This window comes from Lithobates pipiens, unplaced genomic scaffold (genome assembly GCF_037356315.1).
Source record: "Lithobates pipiens isolate NorthernLeopardFrog02 unplaced genomic scaffold, aLitPip1_a1.2 Scaffold_3, whole genome shotgun sequence".
Taxonomy (NCBI): Eukaryota; Metazoa; Chordata; class Amphibia; order Anura; family Ranidae; genus Lithobates; species Lithobates pipiens.
The window spans coordinates 209879182-209902581 of record NW_027507790.1 but is presented as its reverse complement, the minus strand read 5'-3'; the positions used below and the strand labels follow the sequence as shown (position 1 = coordinate 209902581).

Genomic DNA, 23400 nt, shown 5'->3' with positions numbered 1-23400 from the left:
CCAGTTTTCAAACTTTGAGAAAATGCAAAGCGTTCTCTGAATAATGCACTCGCCGATCGGCCTGTTTAGTAAGCAGCAGGAGTGGAGACCACCGTGAAGATTACTGAAGTTGTGGTATCTACTACAGTGATTTCCAGCTTCTAGAGGGATCCCACAGGTATGGTATGTGCATAGTTGCATTGGTCAAAACTGGACCACTGTAACTATTTAAAAATATTTACAACTGGAATTCTTTAACTATTACCTTTTTATCTGCAAGAGCCCTTTACAATACCTTGTACTTCCAGGTATGAGGGAGAATGTGACCTTCTCTCCTTCCTCCCAGGATGCAGTTGGTTAGCGCCTGAGCAACCATGGGTGAGGACCAAGAACTGACTAATGGGAAAATGGAAAAGTCAATTGAACAGTCAAACTCACCACTCTGGAACTGAAATTTGCAAGCCTTACGTAATCTTTTCTGTATAGGAATACAGAGAGTACACAATGCTTACAAATTTTGGCTCCAGAAGGTAAACAGTTTCCAGGGAGGAATATGGGGAAGGGTATATGACAGCAGGATTTTATGAAAAGAACTTAGGGTACCTATGGAAATTCTTGGGAGGCAATCACATGACCAATTTTAACACAGAGATTTGTGGAGGAGCGATGGTCCACTGGTTGCCTGTGGCTAATTATCAGTCACTGACCATGTGATTGAGCAATGTAAGAATGCAGATATATGAAATAATTCCAAAAGGCACTGTTTTGGGAGTTTTCTTTAACCTTTCATGATTTTATACAGGCCAGATCTTCAACTAAAGCTGTATTCATTTTTCTGTATAGGTCTGCCTCAACTCTTCCTCCCTTTAGTGCTGTAGATTTGGTCCTGACTTCATCACCCCCTCCTGACAAATCTCTACATGTGGGAATGTATTCTATGGAGAATGAAGAATTTCTGTATGTGATATATGATATGCCCAGTATGTAATCTAGGCAATGATGTCATACTGGCTAATAGGAAACAGGCTCATGTATGGTTTTAATTTTTTTGGCATAGAGAATGAAATTAGCACTAGAAAATCAGCTGTAAGTGAAGCATTCAGCTATTCAGCATCATCCAACAGTGAGAGGAGTACTGGAACAGAACTGACTCACATAACATAGAATAATGTCAGTCCTCCATAGTACCAGGTGTTACATACATTGACTTTGCCTCTATCAGATTGTTATCATTTCACCTGCCAAGACCAATTTCACAAAAAAAATCTGATTCAGCTTCCTTTACTGCCTGGGGGACTGCAGATAGAGACATGCAGGCGCTCAGGGTTATTCATTGAGCTTTACTGTATTTCTAATCTTGTGTTTCCTATAATGTGACACATTTATGATCAATGTACGTATTCTGTATACTGTAATGTAAAACATTGTGAAATTCCATGGTGCAATTAAAAATAAATCTAAAAGTAATAATAGATCAAAATATCTATATTATTATTCTTATTACTAATTATAATTATAATTATAATAATAGTAATGTTTTCACATATTCTGGACTTGCCTGGCCATCACTTCATATTAGAAGGACATAGTTCAAGTCATAAGCTCCATGACCCATATACAAATCAAGTGTAGCCCTAGGTACTGATTGTTGCATCTCGTAGAGGAACACAGGGGCGATATGGATCCTCTTAACCACTTCAGCCCCGGACCATTTTGGTGGTTAAAGACCAGACCACTTTTTGTGATTCGGCACTGCGCCACTTTAACTGACAATTGCGCAGTCATGCGACGTGGCTCCCAAACAAAATTGACATCTTTTTTTTCCCACAAATAGAGCTTTCTTTTGATGGTATTTGATCACCCCTGCGGTTTTTATTTTTTGCGCTATAAACAAAAATAGAGCGACAATTTTGAAAAAAATGCATTATTTTTTACTTTTTGTTATAACTATCCCCCAAAAATATATAAAAAAACATTGTTTCCCTCAGTTTAGGCCGATACATATTCTTTTACATATTTTTGGTAAAAAAAAACACAATAAGCGATTATTGATTGGTTTGCACAAAAGTTATAGCGTTTACAAAATAGGGGATAGTTTTATGGCATTTTTATGAATAATTTTTTTTTTACTAGTAATGGCGGCGATCAGCGATTTTTATTGTGACTGCGACATTATGGCGGACACATCGGACATTTTTTACACATTTTTGGGACCATTGTCATTTATACAGCAATCACTGCTATATAAATGCAGTAATTCCTGTGTAAATGACACTGGCAGTGAAGGGGTTAACCAGTGGGTGGCGGTGTAGGGGTTAAGTGTTCCTAGGGGTGTGTTACTAACTGTTGGGGGCTGGGCTTTCATTTAGTGAACACTGATCTCTGCTCCAATCACATGGAGCAGAGATCAGCGTCACTAGTTGCTAGGCAGAACGGGGAGATGCTGTTTACAACGGCATCTCTCCGTTCAGCCGCCCCGTGAGACGATCGCTGGTATGCCCGCAGCGATCGAGTCCGCAGGACCCGCGACCGGACTCATGGGGGTCCCGACCAGCACGCGAGCGCGCCGCGGTGGCAGGGCGACATTAGAGATTGGACGTACCTGTACACCAATATGCCCGCCTGTGCCATTCTGCCGATGTACATCGGCACGCGCTGGTCGGGAACCGGTTAAAATGGATGTAAACCCGAATTTCTTTTTTTTTTATGTCATAATGCAGAGTATAAGATTTGTTATAATTTGAGCCCAGTCTTGCCACAAAGAGTTAATCCATCTCTGAGCAATCCTCTTTTATTGTACAGTGAGATAAATCTTGACAAGCAGAGAAAAACTTTGTCAAATCCTCCCCCTTGCTGTGAGTGACAGGTGATTTACATATCTTGTGCACTAGCCTAAGAGACATGCATTATTTTTAAATTCCCTCTCACTCCTTTCTTCTGCTGCTCTGCAAGGATTGGCTGTTCCACACCTCAGCATGATATGGCATACTGAAGTCATGTGGTTACTTTCCTATCTTTTCACTGGATGTTAGTGATCATAGCAGAAGTTCAGTGTAAGAAATACACAAGAGACAATGCATGTTGATAAGGGCATTGTAGAGGTGGGCGGGGGGGGTCTACTGACATCACGACTCCACCCACTGAGCCCTGGAAAACAGACCCACCCACAAAATCTTTAATGTTGGTCCATGGGGAATCCCCCTGGTGAGCTAGATACCCCTTTAAATATTCCTTTATATTACTTGTGCTCGAATCATCCACTATAAGCCAGTATGATGTTTTGTACAACTTCTGTGTTTGTTTGCTTCTACCTACGAACTTCATCTCTGCTTCAGTTGTGAGCATATTCAATATTCTTTCTTTTGTACCTTTTGCATGTTTTGTGCACTCTCAACCGAAACTTATCAAAAGAGATATTTAAAAAAAAAATAATAATAATAATACGAGGGACGTTCAAGTCAAACCAGGACATTTAGGTTTATATAATAAGAGAACACATTTCAAGGAGTGGAAACTGAATTTATATTTGACATAGTCCCCTCCTACATTTATACACTTATCCCAGTGTTTAACTAATGCCTGGAAAGCTTTGGCATACAAAGATTTGTCAGTACACCTGAACCATCCTAGGACATCCTGCTTTACTTCGTCATGAGTGCTGAAATGCTGACCTCCGAGGAACTCTTTTAGGTGTCCAAACAGATGGAAATCAGTTGGAGCGAGGTCCGGGCTGCAAAGGGGATGTAGCAATAATGTGCGTGTAGTGCAGTGAACAGAGTGAGCCTGTGTGTTGTCCTGACTCCTGAAGAAACAGGCCAGTTTTTTTGTCCCAGAAACCACTTGCCATTGCTCAACCTCCAGATGCAATTGTTCAAACTTTTTTTGGTGGGTGGTGAATCCATATGCTTCCACTGCTTTGATGCTTGTTTTGATTCCGGAGTGAAATGATGTGCCCAGGTTTAATCACATGTAATGATGCGATCCAGAAAATCCTGGCCTTCCCTGTCAAACACTCTTTCAATGCACTGCAGATTTCAACTCTTCTGTGCCGGTCAAAAAAGGAAAGCTGTCTTTGTACCCAGCGTGCACTAACTTTTTGAAAATGCAAATGTTCGTGAATGATTGTATTTACGGTTCCCATAGAACGATTCATCTCTTCTGCCATTTCACTACAGGTTATGCGGCAATTATCCAAGATAAAGCAATCCACAGGAATGACTGCTGTAGGCTGGGAACCACCATGGCTGTGATTGTCACCCATGGACATACGGCCATCTTTGAAATGTGTACCCCATTCAAATGTCTTACTGTGGCTATGGGTCTTATCATCGCACTGTGCTTGAAATCTTCTGTAGATATCTGCAGGTTTTACGTCTTAGTTTGCAAGAAAATTCATCATCACACGCTGTTCCATGCACACGTTAACACTGTTGTCTGCCATCTTGATTAACGGTCTTTGAACTGGCCTGTGATTTGTGCATCGCCTATCATTAACAGGCCACTTACTACTGCATGTAGCATCCCTTCTTATACCTGTAAAAATTCACCCCTCATATTTTAGTTGACTACAAAATTTTGTATTTAGAATCAGATATTGTGGGAAAGGTTACAGCCTTGGTTGCGCATACTACAGAGGTTTTAATTGGAGTTTGTTATAGACCTCCCAGTGTTAGTGAGGAGGTGGAGCTCCTTGCACAGATGGAAAGGGCTACAAGGCCTGGGACAGTGATAATAATGAGGGATTTTAACTACCTGGAAATTTACCGGAGTAATGGCATTGTTGGGACAGTTAAAGGGTAAAAATGTATAAACCTATTACAAGACAATTGTATTGTCCAGTTTATTGAGGCCCCAACTAGGAATGACGCTCTGCTAGACCTGGTAATCTCAAACCATGCAGAGCTTATTACCAATATTCATATAAAAGAACGCCTGGGTAGAAGTGGCCATAATATGACTTAATTTAATGTTAGTTGTAAGCAACAAACACATACGGGAAAGATAAAAACACTTACCGTATATACTCGAGTATAGGCCGACCCGAATATAAGCCGAGGCCCCCAATTTACCCCCAAAAAAACTGGCAAACTTATTGACTCGTGTATAAGCCGAGGGTGAGACATGCCTGTCCATCCCTGTGTGTGTGTCCGTCCATCCCTGTGTGTCCGTCCATCCCTGTGTGTCCGTCCATCCCTGTGTGTCCGTCCATCCCTGTGTGTCCGTCCATCCCTGTGTGTCCGTCCATCCATCCCTGTGTGTGTGTGTGTGTGTCCATCCATCCATCCATCCCTGTGTGTGTGTGTCTCCATCCATCCATCCATCCATCCCTGTGTGTGTGTGTCTCCATCCATCCATCCATCCATCCCTGTGTGTGTGTGTCTCCATCCATCCATCCATCCATCCCTGTGTGTGTCTCCATCCATGTGTGTGTGTGTGTGTGTGTGTGTGTGTGTGTGTGTGTGTGTGTGTGTGTGTCCAGCCTACCTTTGTCCCGAGCCTCCGTCCCGTGCCTTGCCTCCTTGCCTCCGTCCCGTGCCGTGCCTTGCCTCCTTGCATCCGTCCCGTGTCGTGCCTTGCCTTGCCCCCGTCCCGTCCCGTCCCGTGCCGTCCCGTGCCCTCTTCGTCGGCGGCCATTGTAAAGTTCAAAAGCTGCGCCGCCGCCTTCGCCTGTGATAGGCGGAACACTGAATTTCCCAGCAGCCTGTGTTCCGCCTATCACAGACGTCGTATCATCCTCGTCCGTAGTACGAGGATGATACGATGTCCGTGATAGGCGGAACACAGGCTGCTGGGAAATTCAGTGTTCCGCCTATCACAGGCGAAGGCGGAGCCGGAGGCGCGGCTTTTGAATAGAATGGCCGCTGTCTGTCTGCTCGACACGCTGATCGAGCGGGCAGACAGCGATGACTCGAGTATAAGCCGAGGGGGGCACTTTCAGCCTCAAAAAAGAGGCTGAAAATCTCGGCTTATACTCGAGTATATACGGTAACTTTAAGAAAGCACGTTTTCCAAGGATGAGGGCTGCTCTTAGACTGGGAAGGAATATTGGCATCAATGAACATGAAACAGAAATGGGAATTATTTAAAGTAACTGTATGTAAACTCACTGCAAAGTATATTCCCATGGGCAATATGTTTAAAAGGCTAAAAATAAAACCTATGTGGCTCATGGCCAAAGTTAAAATGGCTATAAATAATAAAAAAGAGCTTTTAAAAAATATAAAAATGAAGGAACATTATCATTGATTAAATGTTACAAAGAATATAACAGAATATGTAAAAAGGAAATCAAGGATGCAAAAGTTCAAAACACATGACAGATGCAAAAGATAGTAGGACAAACTCCAAAAAATTCTTCAAGTATATTAATAGTAAAAAGGTCAGGTCTGAGCATGTAGGTCCTTTACAAAATAATCTAGAGTGGTTGACTGGGGACAAAGAAAAGGCAAATTTATTAAACACTTTCTTCAGCTCTGTGTATAAAAAGACACATGGGGAAGCTCATGTCCATAATAAGGGGTGTTAGTGACACAGCCCCAAATGATCCACAATGGCTCAAAAGTGATATGGTCCAGACATATTTAGACAGAATAAAGGTGAAAAATGCACCTGGACCAGGTGGCATCCACCCACTGATCCTAAAATAATTAATTTCAAAGCCATTGTTTCTAATATTTAGGGACTTGCTAATGACTGGAATGGTACCACTGGATTGGCACAGGGCCAATGTGATGCCCATATTTAAAAAGGGAGAGTCTTCAAGTAACTATAGACCTGTTATGCCCTGTACACACGAGTGGAATGTCTGACAGAAAAAGTCAGATGGGAGCTTTTTATCGTACATTCTGGCCACGTGTATGCCCCATTGGACTTTTTACGTTGAAAATTCTGATGGACGTAGAAAGAGAACATTGTTCTATTTCCGACTGAACCAATTCCTATCGAGAAAACCGCTTGTCTGTATGCTGTTACGACGTACCAAAAATTACGCATGCTCTGTAGCAAGCATGCTCTGTAGCTATTGAGCTTCCCTTTTCTAGTCCCGTTGTACGTGTTGTACATCACCGACTTCTTGATGGTCAGAATTTGCTGTGATCGTGTGTATGCAAGACAGTTTCAGTAGAATTCCGTCAGAGTTTATTCCAACGGGAAAACCGGTCGCGTGTACAGGGCATAAGTTTAACTTCTATAGTCAGGAAGATAATGGAGAGTTTAACCACTTTCAGACCGGACCAATTTGCTGGTCAAAGACCAGACCACTTTTTGCGATTCGGCACTGCGTCGCTTTAACTGACAATTGCGAGGTCATGCGACGTGGCTCCCAAACAAAATTGACGTCCTTTTTTTCCCACAAATAGAGCTTTCTTTTGGTGGTATTTGATCACCCCTGCGGTTTTTATTTTTTTGCGCTATAAACAAAAATAGAGCGACAATTTTGAAAAAAACGCATTATTTTTTACTTTTTGTTATAATAAATATCCCCCAAAAATATATAAAAAAACATTTTTTTCCCTCAGTTTAGGCCGATACGTATTCTTCTACATATTTTTGGTAAACAAAATCGCAATAAGCGATTATTGATTGGTTTGCGCAAAAGTTATAGCGTTTACAAAATAGGGATAGTTTTATAGCATTTTTATTAATAATTTTTTATTATTTTTTTTTACTAGTAATGGCGGCGATCTGCGATTTTTATTGTGACTGCGACATTGTCGGGGACCCATCGGACATTTTTGACACATTTTTGGGACCATTGTCATTTATACAGTAATCACTGCTATATAAATGCAGTGATTCCTGTGTAAATGACACTGGCAGTGAAGGGGTTAACCAGTGGGTGGCAGTGTAGGGGTTAAGTGTTCCTAGGGGTGTGTTACTAACTGTGGGGGGGTTGGGCTTTCATTTAGTGTACACTGATCTCTGCTCCAATCACATGGAGCAGAGATCAGCATCACTAGTTGCTAGGCAGAATGGAAAAATGTTGTTTACACAGCATTTCCTCCATTCGGCCGCTCCGTGAGACGATCGCGGGGATGCCCGCGGCGATCGAGTCCGCGGGTCCCGCGACCGGACTCACGGGGGTCCCGACCAGCGCGGGAGCGCGCCGCCGGCGGCGCGCTCCCGATGGCAGGGCGGCATCGAATATTGGACGTACCTGTACGCCAATATGCCTGCCCGTGCCATTCTGTCGACGTACATCGTCGTGCGCTGATCGGGAAGTGGTTAATAAAAGACCAAATAGATGAGTTCTTGCTGAAAAAAAATATTTTAAGCAATAGACAGCATGGATTTCTTTTTATGAGGAAGTAAGTAAAACCTTGGACAGAGGGGTGGGTGTGGATATGGTATACCTGGATTTTGCAAAAGAGTTCCACACAGTTCCCCACACACTCATGTGTAAGGTAAAGTCTACAGGCTTGGAAAGATCAATTTGTAAATGGATAGAAAACTTTTTTTTTCTCCCCCATGCAGCTGGAATTCAAGCTGTGTAGAGGAGGAGTGTTCTCCTGTTTTTAGTTTATTGACTGCAGGTGCACATGGGCATACACATGTGTTATTTATTCTAGTGTGTGAGTGGTTTTTGGGCATTAATTCAGGGACTGCCTAAAGGAGAGCCCACTACTGAGCTCTGAGGAAGAGGCGTTGGTTCCCTCGAAATGCGTCAGCTGGTAGTAAGTGGTGTGACCTCTGGAGAGTCCCGTTCGCCTAGTATTGGATGCTGCTATTTGATGATTACATTTACTGTCTTATCGCAAGACTATATATGATCGTTTGTGAGTAGTTTTCTTTTTTATGTCTCCAATAAATACATATTTAAAGGATAATGCACAAGTCCGGTGTGCCCTCTCTTTTTTCTTTTCACTCTTTGACTTCTAGGATTCCCCACCCTTGAGGGCAGCAAGGCCAGTGTTGATTTTTTTTCCATAGCTGGTCTGGTGTTCCGTCTATGCGCAGGAATTTTTTCGTTTTGTTTCAGTGGTATTATCAGACTGACTAACATCTGAAGAACTTCCTACCCTCCCACCATGCATTTTTTTCCCTGTTGCTCTTTATTTTTGGCTTCCCACAGTCATAGCAGCTAGTTTTTGGTTTGAGGGTTTCAGTATAGGGTCTTGTTTCAGTGTGGTCTGGTTATTGAGACTAAGGATGAAAGTATTGATGTGTATTTTGCAGTAGTTTTCTGTAATTGTCTCCAAGGGGGTGTGGTGTAACTAGGGGCCTATCAATTAAAATAATTTGGGTTGCAGGTACATTATTCTGTTAGGATATTTTCCTCCTGGTGCCTTCAAGGACAATCGACCATCTTGTTTTTTATTGGTATTTTTTGTTACTTATTGGATTCGATTTTGTAATACAGAGCTGCTATGGCCACTGAACTCCACTCTTGTGTGATCCATGTTTGTTAGGTTTGACACAGGTGGTAAATGTGGATATGACCTAGCGGTAGTCTACCTCTGAAATACCTTTGTCATGGGATTTCCATGTTGTGGATGGTTTCAGCCAAATGGAGAACCCTTTTTATTAAGGACAAGGTCTGAATATTGTGGTAATGCACTATGCACAGTGATGCATTGTGGAGCCATTCAATTTGAATGGCACCTCAGTGTATTAAAGTATATATATATATTCAACCTTTTTTAATAGAGAAGAGTTAAACCCCATGGCAGGTTATTTATAGCTGCCTGGGTGTCAGTGGGGAAATTTCCCTTCACTTCCTGTCCCAGAGATGCAGGAAGTTGGAAGAAGTATCCCAAAGTGAGGGCCCCTGCCCCTAGTCAGCTGCCCCCAAAACAGGTGACCCTACTGAGAGATTTACTCTTACCTCTTGTTTTGGGGACAATTAAAAAAAAAATGTTTGATTTCCCCTCATTACATAAATTCTCAGTGAAAATGGTCACCAATACAAATACAAGGTTGACCCTTCCCAATGGAAACTTCCACTCTATCATCAGCCCCCCCAAAAAAAGGGGTTTGCTTAGGGATAAACTACCAGGCAGTGCAAGTATGTTGCAGGGCACCACAACAAGGGAGGACACAGTACTGTCCATTCCTAAAAAAGAGTCTGGTGCGATTTCGGTGGTGTTTTAACATTCAACATGAAAGATCTGCCTTAACACAACGCATGCTAATTTGTATTAATGTGCACACATTTATGCACCCTAAAGGTTTGAACGAAGCCTAAAAGACAAAGTCAAATTTGTTCTGCTGCTTGGTCCATGCTACTTTGGGAGCCATTTTGAAAGGACAGAGGTTCTGAGGGGGAATAGGATTGGTTCCTTACATTTTGGATTTTGAGCCTGGGCATGCATGATACAACTGAGTCCCTTGGAACCTGGACCTTATGTGGCAGTTATTGAAGATGTTTTTCCAGGGTTACTGTCTAAAGTGAGTGGACCATTTCACTGTAGATTTGCGATTTATAATTGGGCTAGCATATTTCCAGAATGCTATAGATGCTACAGATGTGGATTTATAGAACAAACTCCACAAATCTCCTGAAGAAGCCCCCTGTGAGTAAGACACATTGGGGCTTGCTTTATGCTTGCTATGCTTGCTTTATTATCTTTTATTGATTTGCACCAACACTTCATTGGACCAAATAGAGATAGTGTTTTATAGTATTTGGTACCAACATTCACAAATGGTGGACTTTTACCATATATGCATTTCTAACATTTTTGAGGATTATGTTCAATGATCAATCTGGGTTCATCAAGCTATATGCAATTGTATTGTATTCATCCTATTACATTTTAATGTGAGGCAAAAAGGAAGTTCTGGACAGCCGCACTTTATTTGTCCCATTATTTTTTATTTTTTTTGCTGTGGCTTGTATCTGTTGAACTTTTTACAAATAAATACTATATTCTGGAGTGCGGCTGTCCAGAACTTCCTTTTTGCCTTATGTTACTATATGCTTAGCCAGCACCTGGTGTTTCAGTTCCGAGGAGAGTTCTGGGCCCACATTTCCACCTGGAGCGCTGATCCCCTTCCCATACATTTTAATGTGCTTACCTAATAAAGCTGTTTGATTTAAAATTGCTAGTATAAGTGTTTCTTTGAAAGACCACCAACCTTTAAAGTCCCGTTCCTTTGAGTTGTCAGAGATTTCTCAAAATTAGTCATTTTAGGATATGGTGGCATACCCCGGTTATTATCCCAATAAATTATAAGGGCCAAGACAAGAGTGACAATAACTTTACTCTAACAAACTTCCAGAATGTTTTGCATCTAATACATATTTCATCTCACATTCACAAATTTCCAAATTCATGAATGATTTTAAACGCAAATATAGATTACTGCTAAACAGAAAATGCAGTTAATAATGATAGTTATAAATAATGTATTAAATAAGGTATGTCTATGGCTTCAGCTACATAGGTGATTTTTATCAGCTCGTCCACGCTACTAAAACCATAATGATTAATCACTAGGAGTGGTGATTGATGAACAAATGGCTTTCTGTGGAACGCCAACCTTCAACGGAGGAGTTAAAGAACTGCCCCCAAATAAAGAGACAATAAATTAAATCATGAGGCTGATGATACACCTTTTTGCAAAATTTCAACACAAAAAACCCCCACAAAAAAACAAAAAAAGCAAACTTGAAAATTTGTCAGCAGACAGTAAATAGCCATTACAAAGTAAATACAGAATGTGAGTCATAGAACATGCCCGTCTCATGAAGGACACAGGAAGTGAGTCTCATTTTTGACACATTCCTAGTTACACATTTACCGGCTGTTCTGCAGCATAGACATCATTCACAGATTGGAAAGTGAAAAGAGCATACAGCACACATTGAGGACATGTCCACAAATCTTTTACTCATTCTTCATTGTCTGCTTCCTCCTTTTATTCATATGGGTTTTCCTAAAGTAGAATTAAAGGCAATTTTTTTCATTATAACCCGTGTCAGGTTTTTTTTTGCGATCTGTGTCCTATTGAGGAGATTTCCCTTCACTTCCTCTCCCATAACCAAAACAGGAAGTGAGAGCAAATCCCTCCAAAGTCAGAGAATCTCTGGTTGTCACCATTGGATGATCCCCCCTCTATGTCTGTTTTGGGAACATCCCAAAAATTGGGATTTTCTTTCACTTTCAATTTTGGTGATAACAGTAAACATGATACTCCTCAGAGAGGGTGAACATCTTTAACAGGGGCACAGATTGCAATTAAACCTGACAGAATTTCGAATTCCTCTCTACTATGACTTTTGTTTATACTCTTATGTCCCGTACACAGGATCGGAAATTTGGCCAGCAAAAGACCGATGATAGATTTTGGTCGGAAAATGTAACTGTGTGTATGCCGAATTCCCGCCAACAAAAGATCGAGAGCAGGTTCTCAATTTTTCGGTCAGAAAAAGATCAGATTGGAAATTCCAATCGTCTGTACAAATTCCAACACGCAAAATTTCTACACAAGCTCGGAAAGAATTTGACGCATGCTAAGAAGCATTGAACTTCGTTTTCTCGGCTCGTCGTAGTGTTATACGTCACCGCGTTCTTGGTGGTCGAAAGTTCAGCAAACTTTTGTGTGACCGTGTGTATGCATGCCAAAAGTACTCTCTATTGCTCTCAGTTTTCACCTTTTGATTGCTCTCAGCCTCCTCCAAATCTCCAAATTCCTTTGATTTTGTTGCTGTGATCTGACTTTCTGTTATGCCGCGTACACACGATCAAACAATCCGGTGGAAAAGTCCGGCAAACTCAAGTCCGCCAAACAATCCCCCCGTGTGTAGCCTCCGGCATACTTTTTTGACCCGAAAGTACGGCGGACTTAGAATGCCGTGTTGCACTCCAATCTTCCCGCCGGACTCGCATTTCGGCGGACAATCCGGCCGTGTGTATGCCAGTCCGCCGTACTTTTGAAATGAGCGGACTTTTCCCGCCGGAGAAAAGTCCGCTCATTTTGAGCGGGTCTCCAGGTAGGCGGGGCCCGCGAAGGAGACGTCGCTGGCCCCGCCGCCTGGTATGAACTTAAAGGGGAACCCCAACGCCAAAAAAAATCGGCGTGGGGGTCCCCCCCAAGTCCACAACAGACCCTTGTCCGAGCACGCTACCCGGCCGGCCAGGAAAGGGGGGGCTACCTGGCCCCCCACCCTATGTGAAGACCGGGCCACCGCCTGTAAAAGAGCTATAAGAAGACGTGGTGGCCCGGCAGAAGAACCGAAGAGGGGCACAAGACCCCCGAAGTCGGAAGAAGAGGCCGGCGGCGAGGAAGAAAGCCGGGCTCCTCCGCTAGTAAAAGAGCTACAAGAAGATAGCGGAGGAGTCCGGCGAGAAGACCCCCGAAGACGGAAGACCCCCGGAGCTGTGCAATAAAGTATTTTATCTCGTGTGTTGTGTTTTTTTTGTACTTTTATTTTACAGGTGAATGGGTAGGGATACATTGTACCCCATACTCATTCACATAGGGTGGGGGGCCGGTATCCGGGGGCCCCCTTATTAAAGGGGGCTCCCGGATTCCGATAAGCCCCCCGCCCGCAGACCCCGTCAACCAACGGCCAGGGTTGTCGGGAAGAGGCCCTTGTCCTCATCAACATGGGGACAAGGTGCTTTGGGGTGGGGGGCCGCGCGGCCCCCCTTCCCCAAGGCACCCCCCATGTTGAGGGCACACGGTCTGGTATGGCTCAGGAGGGGGGCGCTTGCTCGCCCCTCCTTTCCTGGCCGGCCGGATAGTGTGCTCGGACAAGGATCTGTTGTGGACTTGGGGGGGACCCCCACGCCGATTTTTTTCGGCGTTGGGGTTCCCCTTTAAGTTCATACCAGGTGGCGGGGCCTGCGACGTCTCCTTCGCGGGCCCCGCCTACCTGGAGACGCGCTCGAAATGAGCGGACTTTCCTCTGCGTGTGTGGGCGAGTCCGTTCATTTCAAAAGTAGGGCGGATAGTATGGCGGACTTAGTACGCCGTATTAGTCCGCTCAAAAAGTGCCGTGTGTGGGCAAGTAGCCCGTTCGGAAAGTCCGACGGACAGTCTAGCGGGAAGTCCGCCAGACTAAGTACGTCGGACATACCGCTACGTGTGTACGCGGCTTTAGAGGGTGAATACAGTCGTGCAGCATTCAGGGGGGTTAACCGCTTATTATACTGCAGTAGGTTGGCAGAATCCCAAAAATCGCCGTAGGTGTACATCAGCACCTTTAAGGGTGATAGCAGGGGCGACGCTGCATGGAGATCGCTGGCACGAGAGCCAGAACGGGGATCTGTGTGTATGTAAACACACAGAACATGGTTCTGACAGGGGAGGAGAGACAGATCTGCTGTTCCTAGTGATTAGGAGCAGCGATATGTCTCCTCCTCCAGTCAGTCCCACCCCCCCCACAGTTAGAAACACACATGAGGGAACACATTTCACCCCTTGATCGCCCCCTAGTGTTAGCCCCTTCCTTGCCAGTGACATTTATACAGTAATCAGTGCATTTTTATAGCACTAATCGCTGTATAAATGTCAATGGTCCCAAAAAAGTGCTAAAAATCGCAGATCACTGCCATTACTATTTAAAAAAAAAATGCCATAAACCTATCCCCTATTTTGTGGACGCTTTAACTTTTGCACAAACAAATCAATATACACTTATTGCAATTTTTTTTTTACCAAAAATATGTAGAAGAATTTATATCAGCTTAAACCGATGAAGAAATAAATTTTTTTAATTTTTTGGGGGATATTTATTATAGCAAAAAGTAAAAAATATTTTTTTTTTCAAAATTGCCCGTTTTTTTGTTTATAGCGCAAAAAATAAAAATCACAGAGGTTACCAAATACCACCAAAAGAAAGCTCTATTTGTGAGAGAAAAAGGACGTAAATTTTGTTTCGGTACAATGTCGCACAACTGCCCAATTGTCAGTTAAAGCAACACAGTGCCTTATCGCAAAAAATGGCCTGGTGATTAAGGGGGAAAATCTTCCAGTCTGTAAGTGGTTAAACCTGGCAGTGAGGAGGTCACATATCATATTCTCACCTCCTGTCAAACGTGGCAGTCCTTACCACAAGTATAAGCAAGTCCTTAGCATGCTTGCTGGTGCCCTTTGCATAGCAGTGGTTTCAATTTTATTTTTAAACTTTATTGAAAGATGACATCTCATTCATCATGGTGCCATGATGTGCAGTACAATGCAGAATGTGTACATTTTAACCACTTACGGACCGCCGCACGCCAATATACGTCCTAAATTTGAAGAGGAATGTCATTGTTATGGCAGTAGCTAGCTGCCATAACCCCAGTATCCTCTTATTCGGCCGGCGGTCCACTTTCCGATAAGAGTGGTCTCTGCGGCGGATTCCCTGTAATAGGAATAAAAGTGACAATTTTATTTAAAAAGAACAGTGTAAAAATAAAAGGTAAAATAAATAAGAATTTTTTTTTTAAACGCGCCCCGTCCCGCTGAGCTCGTGTGCAGACGCTAACGCATATGCGAGTAGCGCTGCATATGAAAACGGTGTTCAAACCACACATGTAAGGTATCGCCGCGATCGATAGAGAGTAACTCAAAACATGCAACCTATAGAATTTTTTAAACGTCGCCTATGGAGATTTTTAAGGGTAAAAGTTTGTTGCCATTCCACGAGCAGGTGCAATTTTGAAGCGTGACATGTTAGGTATCAATTTACGTGGCATAACATTATCTTTCACAATATAAAAAAAAATGGGCTAACTTTACTGTTTTTAATTCAAAAAATGTATTATTTCCAAAATAAGTGTGCTTGTAAGGCCGCTGTGCAAATACGGTGTGACAAAAAGTATTGCAACGACTGCCATTTTAATCTCTAAGGTGGTAGAAAAAAATGTATAATGTTTGGGGGTTCTAAGTAATTTTCTAGCAAAAAAAAATGTTTTTAACTTGTAAACAACAAATCTCAAAAAGAAGCTCGGTCCTTAAGTGGTTTAAGTCGACAAAAGTCAATCTAATGATCAATGTTTGTCAAACAGGATGTTGGAAATTTTTCATTTGATCAGTGGCTGCATGCAAATTTTCTGCAGCTCCGATCAGTGTATTGTGACAGTGGAGGAGTCTCCGCTCTCACAATACAATGGTGCACACAGGGGATTCCTCCAACCGCTTTGGTGGGTTGAATGGCGGAATCCAATTGTTTTTTAATGTGAACGCAGCTTTATACAACGCACTGCAGCCCATCTCAAGGCAGCACATAGAAAACAATTGTTTGTTTGTTCTGGTGTGGAACCTGCGTTGTATGTATGCAGATTAGCACAGCTCAGCTGAAGTGATGTGAGCAAATCCTGAATGTATGGCATCATTGTGACTAATATCCTGTGTCTTGAACCCTGTGGAATGTTGTAAATGGTTAACTAGTCTAGATACAATTATTGCATAATCCATGAACCAAACCGTCTGTTTACTACGAAGCCGGATGTTGCGTGGTTGTATAGTTCAGTATAGACATAACATAATGAGTCAGGATGTTTTTACTGTTGCACGCCATACGTACATACAGAGAGTATGCAGGCCACAAAACTATAAATACTGAAGTATGAAATTGTTTATATCCATTCTGTTCTATTGGGATGTATGATTTTCTATTGATTATAGACCAAAAGGCCTGTCCACACTTCAGCAGCTTCCTTCAATGGTATAAGGGTTAGAATCTCTGACAGCATACTGTGACTGTCTGTGGCCTCCTGTTCCAGTGGCAACTGCTCCCCTCATTTATTTTCCTGCAGTCCCAGGGCTAAGAAGTGCAGTGAAATCGCATTAAAGAAATAATAAGTAAAATCTTAATGCATTCTATGACTGCCGCTACTGTAAATCAAAGTGAGCTAGCCAATCAGGGAGAGAGGGGATGGGGCTCCACGTTTGAATGGACACAGGGAACTGTGAATCAGCTTGGGTGCCCCCATAGCAAGCTGCTTGCTATGGGGGCACTGAACAGGAGGGAGGGGCCAGGAGCAGTGAAGAGGGACCCTGAAAAGAGGAGGATCCGGGCTGCTCTGTGCAAATCCACTGCAACAAAGTAGGTAAGTGTCGGTTCACACTGAGGCAGCACGACTTGCAGCGCGACTGCCTCAGGCGACCTGGACACGTCCAATGCGGAGCACTGATATGTGAAGCGCTGCATCATTTTTTGGCACTATATAAATATCTGTAATAAATGATAAAATTCTCCTCAGGAAAATACTCATGGAAATCATATACTTCCTCATGGAAAAACGCAGGTGACTCCAATGACCCAAGGGAAACAATAGGGCTCTATGTGTCTTGTGCACACTGGAACAGTGTTTCTCTACGTTTCAGAGCCGTGTGATTTTATGCAACATGTTTGCATACTATACAGAAATGCGTATAAAAGGACACACCTTAGGTCAGAGGAAACATGACTTTGAAAAAAAAAATAACCATGCAGGAAAACTTATGGAAATACGCATAAAAAAAGTGCGGTGTGCAATTGACCACAGGTGTGCTTTTATGTGTGTTGTAGTGCAAGTGGGCCCTTAATCCAGAAGAAACATGCCTTTGAAAAACAAAACAAAAAAAAACACACAATTGTTTGGGGGAGGGAGTGAACTTTATGGGTGAAGTTTTGCTTTAACCGCTTCAGCCATGGAAGATATTACCCCCTTCCTTACCAGAGCACTTTTTGTGATTCGGCACTGCGTCACTTTAACTGACAATTGTGTGGTCGTGTGACGTTGCACCCAAACAAAATTGATGTTTTTTTTCCCCAGAAATAGAGCTTTCTTTTGGTGGCATTTGATCACCTCTGCGATTTTATTTTTTGCGCTATAAACAAAAAAAGAGTGACAATTTTGAAAAAAAAACATTTTTTTTTACTTTTTGCTCTAATAAATATCCCACAAAATATTTTAAAAAAACTTTTTTTTTTCCTCAGTTTAGGCCAATATGTATTCTTCTACATATTTTTGGTTAAAAAAAAAATCGCAATAAGCGTATATTGATTGGTTGGAGCAAAAGTTATAGCATCTACAAAATAGAGGATAATTTTATGCCATTTTTATTATAATTTTTTTTTTGTAGTAATGGCGGCGATCTGTGATTTTTATGGAGACTGCAACATTATGGCGGACACTTTAGACACTATTTTGAGACCATTGTCATTTATACAGCGGTCAGTGCTATAAAAATGCACTGATTACTGTGTAAATTACACTGGCAGTGAAGGGGTTAACCACTAGGGGGCGGTAAAGTGTGTCTTAGGGAGTGATTCTAACTGTGAGGGGGATGGGCTACTAGTCACATGACAGCGATCACTGCTCCCGATGAAAGGGAGCGGTGATCTCTGTCATATCACAAGACAGAACGGGGAAATGCCTTGTTTACATAGGCACTTCCCCGTTCTGAGGTTCCGTGACACAATCGCCACGCAGGCATGATCACACTGTACGTGGCAAGCGCACGCGCGCCTGCTATCCACGCCTCTTAAAGGGGACGTACAGGTACACCCATTTGCCCACGGCTGCCATTGGGCCGAAGTATATCGCGTGCAGTGGTTGGCAAGTGGTTAAAGTAGAAATAAAGGCAAACCTGTTTTCATTTTGGATAAAGGAAGGGTCATTACCCTTGTTAATCTTTTTGCCATCCGTGTATCATAGGGGAAATTTCACTTCCTGTCCCATAGCCAAAACAGGAAGTGAGAGGGAATTTCTCCAAAGTAATGGAATCCTTAGTTGTCACCAGAGCTAGTGTCTCAATTGGAAGATTTCCTCTCTATTATTGTTCCGGTTTCAACCTGAAGTTTGGGGTTTTCTTTTACGTTCACTTTTGATGATACCGGTAAACGGGACAGAGAGAGGGTGAATCTCCCTAATGGGGGCTCAGACAGCAATAAAAACTGATAGGTGTTCTAATTTCTCAGCACTCTGTCTAATACTAAAAAATGTTATGTCTTTAATAACACATTAAGATTTTATCCACTTTAAAGGCTGCCACTGTAGTGTCATATTTTGCTGCCTATCACAGGATGCTGCGGAAGTGACGTTCCCGCCAGATATTGCGTACTGCGCATGCGCGATGCGTTCCAAACACTTGCGCCGTGCGTTCCAACATAGTTTCGGCAATACAGTTCAGCGAAACCATCACATAATGTAACGGAAGTGATGTTACACATAACACAAACACTGGGCCGTGCGTTACAACACTAATACTTCCCTTGTTACCTAGTAGGTTTTGCATCTGCGCTAAACCTCAACTGTGTGTATATAAAAAAAAAATGATACAAATATACCAAAATTAATATGTGGACAAAAAAAGGGGAGGTACAGCATCAAACAAAACCAGAATATCCAGAAAGAAAAATGCGCAACCAAAAATAAATATAAAATATGATTTGTGATGTGAAAAAGATGAACGGATAAGTGTATTACCAACAATGTAACAATTGAAACTGTGATAAAAACAATTTCCAAAAAAAGGAAGGCATTGACTGGGCAGTCTCCTTTCCCAGTCGATGCCTTCTACGGGGAAACGCGTTGGGTGAAACTATAGATCTTGACGTCATCACGCATCAGCTATCTGGCTTGAGCCACGGCTGTTTGGAATTGTTTGTATACTTTCTTAAATACTGCACCATGAAGCCTCTCTCCTCCATGCAAGGATGTATATTATGGAATAGAGTGTTTCCCTTGGAGGATCCAGGAAAGTAATACCCTAGCAGTGGAGTAGGAGGAAGGACTTTGTCATCGCTGATCGTTTCATCTGTTGCCGAATCTGTGTGTGTTCGTATGATCGCTACAATTTGAGTTCCACCTGATCTGGTAAGCAGCGCTGTTTGCTTAGATTATTGCAGAACAGAACAAAATCGCTTAAACGTTTTTTGATGCCCCATGAAGTTTTGTGTTCGGATACAACATTTACAGCAGGCTATGGACTATATTACATAGGATTGTTCTTTCTTTTTTTCAGAAATTGTCACTAAGTGTTCAATCACAGTCATATATATTTTTATTTTCAATTGTTACTGTAGCGCCGGTACTCTTAATGAGTACGCACTATGTGTTCAAATTTAGTTTTTGCTCAAAACAGTAGTGAGTTTTGGGGTTAATTGTGCTAAATTGTACTTTGGCATCAGTTTGGCTGGGCTGCATAGAAGTTCTGCCTCGTCATAGGTGGGGGTTGTACACCTGTGGGATGCTATAGAACGCAGTCTGGTTGGACGCATTGGGTACCAATCTCTATCTCTGAGCCAATCAGTGGGCGCGTTTGTCTCAGTGCGTAATCCGGGAAAGGGTACTTAAGGTGCCAAAGTAACGTGGTTCTGGGTTTCCGGTCCAGAAGTTGTTACTGACTGCGTGGTCCTGGTCCTCCTGACCAGCCCCCAGGGGCCCTCATAGCCTGGAGTGTGGATCCATCCGTTTCCGAGCCTCAGAACTGGCTAGTTTGAGGCGCAGTAACTGGAAGGAGGATTCTGAAGTGTTCCAGTGCCGTCTCGGATTTTGGAGAGGCCCAGCAACTCTACACGCGACCAGGGGAGGACTCTTCAGTAAGAGAGCCACGCACAAGGCTGGCTGCTCAGTAAGAGCCTGGAAGCTGAGCTGCCATGGACATTGATTGAATCCACAATTCTTACGGTATCGCCGGACTGGCTGAAAGATTCTGGTTCAGTAAGAAAAGTTTCTACTTCTACCTTCCAGTTGTAACTAAGTTTCCAACCAAGTCTGCTTGAGAGGCTTTGAAAAGCTAGAATTACCTGTTGACTGCTAAACCCAAACTTAAGGATTTATCCAACAGCTAAAGAGTCCAGTTGCGAGCGGCTGTTCCCTGGACTGTGTACAGAGAGAGAGACTTTTACCCTGATACCCTCTATTCCCAACTTAGAGACGGAGTTTGTTCAACTGTTTTATACAAAATAAAAATCCTAACAAGGAATTCAAGTGTCGGTCTCTACAGTTACTGGGTTATCAACCTTGGGAACCCCTAGACAAGGACAACGAGTACTAGCTGGAGGAGGTAATCGGTAAGCTCAGAAAAATTTAGCAGCTCCTTCGAGGGTTAGCGCTACATTACATTGTCGGTAATATAATTATTTGTTCACTTTTTGGATATAACACTTACAGCAGTCTATGGACTATATTACATAGGATGTTTTTTTTTCCTTTTTTCGGAAATTGTTTTTATCACAGTTTCAGTTGTTACATTGTTGGTAATACATATTATCTATTCACCTTTTTCACATCACAATTCATAATTTATATATTTTTTTGGTTGCACATTTTTCTTTTTTTACACATTATTTTTATCATGTAAAGACAATATTAAAAAAAATTCAAATAAACATCCTTTTTAAAATGTTGTAGCAGCGCTTTTTGTCCAAATCAAAGTGCCAGAACAGATCCTCATATAAAGTCAATAAATGAGAATATATATATATATATATATATATATATATATATATATATATATATAGTAGCAGAGGAGAGATATATAAAGGTCTTTTCTGTGATCTGTAGAAATCTTCCACCCAGACTTCACCACGTGTGGCAAACCTCCCCTATGGGGATGCACTCACCAGAAAACCAGCAGTATTATGCCTTTAGGTATAACAAGCTTCTCCACTGCTCCACTTTGACCATCCACTAGATGTCAGTATCATTTACAGAGGGCTCCAATATAACATGTGAAGGAAATGGTATTACCACATAGTATAGTCCTGTTCTGCATATTTATTAATTTCAAAAGCCCCCCCCAAGTACAAGTTAAGCCTACCAAATATTTAAAATTAGAAGCATAAAGTAAAGTGCACTGTGCCTGTTGATGGTTCCGGCCGCCGGAAAGGATCAGAGCGTCTGGTAGGTCACGTAGCTGATGCGTTTCGTCATACCCTGACTTTGACTGAGGGTGTGACCTACTAAATCGGAAGCCAGTATTTATGTCTTTATTGTTATCATTAACACATTCCATACAGATTACTTAGTACTGCAAATTATACTTGGTCCTGTATTCTCTAAAAGGGGAACCAAAGAGGTGGAATCATGGGACAGTGCTTGGAAGTGGGTAGGGAGCGGAGGTAAGTGGTGACTCGAAAGGAGGGAGTACCTGTACCTATTTGAGGAAAAAAGGCCCTGGTTACAGCTACTGTATATTTATTTCATTTTAGGCCTAAGGTACCTGGGCAGTTTTCATCAGTCTTCTGGACAACCATATTGTATATAACCACAGCTTTCCTATAATCATGAAATGTTGCTCATGGCCAAGGTTACTGTTGTCAGAAAAGCTTTTGACGGTCCAAGGAAGGAGCAACAGCCTTAGATACACAACCCATGACATCCAAAAACTGCATATGGAACATAGTAGATGTGTTTTACACAATATATTCTTTTCAATATTTGTCTTTTCTTGCAGGCATTCTGCTGAAATTCTGCATGTCATACAATGTCGGTCTTTCCAGTAACAAAGTATATTCTGGTCCAAAAGATGTACAGTTTGGTTATGCCATTCAACAATTTAAAAATTCTGAGGGAAACTGGTAAGATTCTTTTTGATTCACCACAATGCATACATATTCTAAACAAGTTACCGTATTTATCGGCATATAACACGCACCAGCGTATAACACGCACCCCAAGTTTAGGAGGGAATTGTAAGGAAAAAACTTACATTGAAATGCCCATCAATGCAGCCTTATCAGTGTCCATCTGCAGCCTTGTCCATCATTGCAGAATGATCAGTGTCCATCTAAAGCCTTGCCCAGTGTCATTTGCAGCCTTGCCCAGTGTCATTTGCAGCCTTGCCCAGTGCCATTTGCGGCCTTGCCCAGTGCCATTTGCGGCCTTGCCCAGTGCCATTTGCGGCCTTGCCCAGTGCCATTTGCAGCCTTGCCCAGTGCCATTTGCGGCATGTTTGTTTAGTAGAAACTGTTTAAAATTACCGCCGCTGAGATAGACAGAGCCTGTGTACTTGGCTGTACTCGGCTCCTCTTGGCTCGGCTCGCAGTCCCGCCCCTTGGCCCAACTCCTACGATGGACATAACAGATGTTCAATGGCGGGACTGGCCGTGGCTTTGAGCGGAGCCAAGCCTAGCTGAGTACACAATACACTTGGCACGGTCTTTTTTGGCAGCGCACACTCCCCATCCCCTCAGAGACAGCAGGGAGGCGAGATGGCGCGACTGCGAGCGGTGCCGAGCCAAGTACACTTGGCTCTGTCTTTTTCGGCGGTGCTCTGTCTTTTCTGGCGGTGCTAGCTCTTTTTCGGCGGTGCTCGCTCCTCTTCCCCTCACAGACAGTGTGGATTGGTGCATAGCACGCACCCATTACTTTCTCCTGATTTTAAGGGGAAAAAAGTGTGTGTTATATGCCGATAAATACGGTACTTATTAATCACTTATGTTCCTGTGTAGTAGGCCTAAACCTGCTCAAAAGATCTGAACTAGCCTGATGCAGTGAAATCTTTCAACACTTTTTACTTTCAAAATATTTTATTTTATGGTAAAGGCACTTA

At 42.6% G+C, this 23400-nt stretch overlaps 1 protein-coding gene across 1 annotated transcript in view; it reads left to right on the top strand.

The window, feature by feature from the left end:
• ITGA2 (integrin subunit alpha 2) overlaps positions 1-23400 on the top strand; it is a 222311-nt gene that overhangs the window by 55611 nt on the left and 143300 nt on the right. Inside the window, exon 2 of the mRNA XM_077462759.1 lies at positions 22303-22426. Coding sequence (XP_077318885.1) covers positions 22303-22426 — 124 coding nt within the window. The remainder of the gene's footprint in view (positions 1-22302; positions 22427-23400) is intronic.